General features: G+C 48.6%; 1 protein-coding gene across 1 annotated transcript; it reads left to right on the top strand.

Annotated features, from left to right (window-relative positions):
- The first annotated feature begins 1,578 nt into the window (after positions 1-1,578).
- On the top strand, positions 1,579-4,697 carry EI90DRAFT_2974277 (uncharacterized protein). The gene is made up of 11 exons (XM_039055804.1): positions 1,579-2,105; positions 2,164-2,266; positions 2,345-2,483; positions 2,548-2,864; positions 2,921-2,951; positions 3,008-3,347; positions 3,402-3,593; positions 3,644-3,842; positions 3,897-4,041; positions 4,096-4,271; positions 4,324-4,697. Exons 1-11 carry the CDS (start codon positions 1,999-2,001, stop codon positions 4,372-4,374), a joined length of 1,800 nt encoding a protein of 599 aa, XP_038914280.1. The 5' UTR covers positions 1,579-1,998; the 3' UTR covers positions 4,375-4,697.
- Positions 4,698-4,983: the final 286 nt, after the last annotated feature.

The raw sequence follows: 4,983 nt of genomic DNA, 5'->3' as shown, positions 1-4,983 counted from the left end.
AGGTCCAAGAAGCGAAACGGTTTCTGCCTCAGTCCGGAGCATCATTCCCCAGATATCGAGCGTTTCCAGTACTATCCCTCCACCCAGCGGAAACGGCACTTCGGTAGTTCATGATCCGAGCGAACCAAGTGGGGGGAAGATCTCCTTTACACTGAAAAAACTGGTTGATTCTCATTATTTCATTCCTTGGGTTTTGGCAGGGACTGAGATGTTCAATGGAGCATAATGGCTGAGAGGGGAGCTACACCTGAGGACCTTTGAGTAGGGGTACCGAAGTTCACGGTGAACCGGTTCGAACCGTGAACAAACCGTGAACCGAACCAGGATGAACCAGAACCGCGGTTCAGTTCGGCCTCGGTTCAGAGATGGTTCGGTTCGGGTATGATGTTGGAATTTTGTGAACCAGGTTCGAACCGAACCGAACCACCGAACCGTTTCGTAAATCAGACGTTGACCTGACCCCATCACATCAACAACTGGATGCATCCAAAGCCAACCTGCTACGATATCAGCAGAAAAAGAAGGATGGCTGCTCAAGACGAACTCAAAAGGTGGAAAGAATATGAGGCTAAGGAGGCAGCAAAGCGTGCAGAGGATGTGTAATACTTCTTGCAGCTTAGACAATATATTAATTCTTCGTAAATCGCTGTAATTATAGGTGTCTGTTCGAACCGGTTCGAACCCGAACCGAACCGTTGTTGAACCATGGTTCGGTTCAGGTTCGGGTTCGCGGAATTCTGCCTCTGAACTGAACCGAACCGAACCATGGCACCCCTAGTCCTAACACCGGAGCGTACATGGGGGGAATATCTATACATGATGGTATTCTGGTTGGTGTATTCGGGTGTCAATGATCCCCGGGTTCTGTGGTGTCCATAGGTATTGTCGTGGTGATAAAAATAAAATAAGAAATGGAAACTGGGAAACGGTTCCATCTGTCCCCCTGCAAATTCTGTTCTGCTTCGTCTGTCCTGTGAGTCGGTCAGGCGGTGGTCCTCGCGATGTGTTTGTTGTCGTCGGTTTAATGTTTGCCGCCTGTCTTGGACTTTTTGATGAAGTTGGCAAGCCTTTCTATGCCTTTCATCTTGCCCAAGAGGATGTGGAATTTCGTCTGGTTTCCGCGTCCTAGTAGGTATCTGTGTCTACTTGTCCGGGGGCATTCCGTCAGAATGTGGGCCCTCGTTTGTGTTGATTTACCGCATTGACATGCTCTATTCTCCGTTGTGATTCCGAATCGGTGGTAGTACTCGCCGATGTGAGCATGTCCTGTTCGGAATTGGATTACGCGGCTGAATGGTTTTCTGTCGAGTTTTCTGAATCGTTTGGTGGGTCTAAGCTTCGGTGCGAGTTGGTTCGCTGCGTAGAAGCCCGATCTCGGGGGGTTCGGTGTGTTCGTCCATCGGTGAGTCCATGTTTCGGCCATCTCTCTCCTGCGCAGGCTCTCTATGTACGAGAGTGATTTAAAGTTGGGTCGGGCTGGTCTAAGTCGTGCGCCTTCTTTTGCTAGCTGGTCGGCTCTCGATGAAGGTGTGAGGTAGGATCCAGGCCCACGTGTTTCATTTTTCGGTTTCTTCCCGGCCGTTGTAACCTGCCTTTGTTCTCTGCTCGACTCTCTTGCTATTTTTCTGTGCTTTTTGCGTTACTCACTATCCCCTTTTCACTACCTAAGGTTACTCTTTGTACTTGAACCGGGTTGCTCGATAATTCAGGGGTTTCGACGCGTTTGTCGGGGTCGTCGCCACGCTACTTCGCTGCTCGCCCATCGCGCACCACTGGCAGTAAACAATATAACAAATCAACCAGACTCTTACCCAGTTCGTGGTCGCGTGTCTACGAGCGACGACGAATTGGGTCAGGATCTGCCGCTAAACTGCAGTTATATTAGGGAAGCTATGCCCCTGGAGGTGTCTTGACAAAGCGGATACCAAGAAAGGGTATCAAATTCGGCCAAGCCCGAACCCCCCATAAACGCCCACCTGATAGTGATCAAGACGATTAATGAATGCTTTTGCTGCATCTCCGTGGATGGGCGAGCATAAAATCATTTTGGGGTTCGATATTGGTACAACATTTTCTGGAGTATCTTATGCATATCTCTTTCCAGGGTGCGTTGTTTCTACTTTTCGTGTGGCATTCTGCTTCATCTGCCTTGTGCGTCAATAGCGGTCCCCAAGCGGTCTCAAGAGTTAATGCATGGCCAGGGCAGGGCGCCTACCGAAGCGAAAGCAAGATTCCGACCTTGGTATGGTACGACAATAGTAAGAAAGTAATTGTGCTTCACCGCTGCGTGATTCATATGTGTGTACGCTGTTTCTGACCGCTTTTGCATATCCTTTTCAATCAGGCTACCGCCTTTGGCGCTGAGGCATTAAGCGCCGAAATGCAAGATGAAGCGGAGGACAGTGGATGGACCCTCGCAAAGCATTTCAAACTTCATCTGCACCCACAGACTATGAAGGAGAAGTATAATTTGACTCTTGATCGTATGTGCTAGTCGCCGTCGCCTCCCCAGCCCAACACTCACCAATTTGGCCGCCTTTGGCACAGCCTTGCCTGACGGTGTTCCCCTTTCGACGATATACGAAGACTTGTTCGGTTATCTCATTAAGCACACTCAAGACACATTCATTCACCGTGTCCTCGATGGGGCTCATGTATGGAAGACGTATATCCCCTCTGCCGATGTTGTCATTGCTCACCCGAATGGATGGGGCTTGAGGGAACAAGACTTTATGCGTAGAGCGGTAGTGGCCGCTAATATCGTCCCCGAATCTGAATCACATGCCCGAATCTTCTTTGTCACCGAAGGAGAAGCTTCTGTCCACTACTGCATGTTTCATGCCGACCTAGTATCACAACTTAAGGTGAATGCTCCCTGCCATTCGCAACTCGACAGGACTTCATCATTCCGCCCAAATAGCCGAACGTGGAATTTGTTGTCTGCGATGCGGGTGGGTTGCCAAAATTGATTCCATCGAATAGCAATGTTAAGTTAACTTTGAGACAGGTGGGTCGACAGTCGACACAACCACTTACTCGGTGTCGGTAGTCCGTCCACAGCTTCAGCTTCGCGAAGCAAAACCATCAGCTTGTATTCAGGCAGGTGGTATATTCGTGAATAAAGCTGCAGAAGAGTACTTCAGACGCGTATTCTCAAACCCAGAGGCGAGTCTTCGGCCTGATGAAATTAAGGACTTTGTCCAGCATGCTGTAGACGATTTTGAGGCAAACGCCAAGAAAGCCTTTCAGGACAAGGACATGACCAGTAAAGGAAGTGTGGACATAGGGCAGAGTCGATACACCAATCCGACTTTTGGTGTGAAGCGTGGGCGGATGATGTTGGATGGGTAATTTATCTCCATCTCTACAGACTAGGTCTCGCTGATAAAAGCGTCCTGAAGACCAACCATTGAGACATTCTTCCGACGGGCCGTAGACCAGATTGTCGACTCTCTGAAGGAACAAATGTCTGGCATCAACTGCAAGCATATTCTGCTTGTCGGAGGATTCGGGGAGAATCTATACCTGAGAGAAATGCTCAGTAGGGTTTTTGAGATAAGAGACACCCAAATTGTTACTGCAAACGACTCCACGTGAGTTTCGATTCTTGCACTCATGACTCCTCCATGATCAACCCTTGCAGAGCTAAGGCAGTATCGGATGGTGCAGTTATTTGGCGTGCTACATCCTCAGTCGTTGCACGAGCTTGCCGCTTCCAGTACGGAAGCCCTTTGAACGTGAAATACGATTCAAAGAACCCGCTGCACAGTGGGCGCTTACCTTGGAAAGACATTGATGGACGCAGTGCAATTTCCGGGGTATGGGGTCCTATCGTCAACCGCGTAAGTTCGAAATTGTGACAAATGATGTGACATATTGGTAATGATTTATCGTAGGGGGACGTCCTCCAGCCGGATGAAGGGTTTTTGAGGGTTGTGTCCCGGAATTACAAGTCCCCTAAGCTTGGACGTGTCTCGGATGCGATATATGCCAATACCCTAATTGGTCGGGAAACGCCGTACTACTCAATCGATGAGAACGGTAAATATCAGATGGTACCTCGTGTAGATCAATGACTAAATGTTATCCCTTCAGGAAACCTTGTTCCAGGGTTTGAAGCGGTGTGCAACATTTCCGTGGACCTGAGTAGGCTGTCTGGACTTCTGAAAAAATGTCAGGGACCCAAGGGAACATACTGGCAGTTGACTTATGGGATCGGCATCGAATTCGGTGGAACAGAACTTCAAGCATATCTTGAATGGACTGAAGGTGTGAGTGTAAATACCATCTGATACCATCTTGCCGATCTTACTATAATCTCAGGGAAAGACGCACAAGAGCCCGGCTCAAATCATCCCAAACTCGTTAATGTGAATGCACTCGGTGATATGATTGAATTCCGTCGTTCAGATAATCCTTGTTTCTCATGATTTTGTTTGTCGTGAACACACTTTTCCACCGGCCCAGGATGAGGCTAGCGAGTTATCTCGATTATAAAAATTGAATGCGGGTCAACGTTATTCATAGCCAAGAACAGCAGCAGGTGAACCTACGGCTGTGTTCAGTTGGAGCACCGTTTTCAGGCCATCGGGCAAATACAGTCTAAACTTTGAATTGTGCCGTACTGTGGGCGCGTACAACGATAGGGCACGGTTTACCAATGGATCCCATTGACTTTAGTATATTACATGCGGGAGTGTACAACGTTCGGAAGAACGGCAATGGATGGGGAGTGTGTTTAGACTCGCGGTAGCAGTGCAGAGTGAACGACATTAGCCACACTGGGCTTGTCGTCGTCAATGAGGATGGTCGCATCCTTACGCTGACGCACTCTAGACAGAGCAGTGTACAGTTGGCCATGTGCGAATACGTCGTTTCTTCCATCAATGATTACTTGATCAAAAGTTAACCCTTGGCATGAATTGAATGTAGTAGCGTAGGTGAGTTGCAGGGGAAATTGTTTTCGGCGAATGGTGAATTTGA

The sequence above is a fragment of the Cantharellus anzutake genome (genome assembly GCF_015039405.1).
Source record: "Cantharellus anzutake strain C23 chromosome Unknown EI90scaffold_35, whole genome shotgun sequence".
In the NCBI taxonomy this organism is placed as follows: domain Eukaryota; kingdom Fungi; phylum Basidiomycota; class Agaricomycetes; order Cantharellales; family Hydnaceae; genus Cantharellus; species Cantharellus anzutake.
This window is presented reverse-complemented; position numbering and strand designations above follow the sequence as displayed.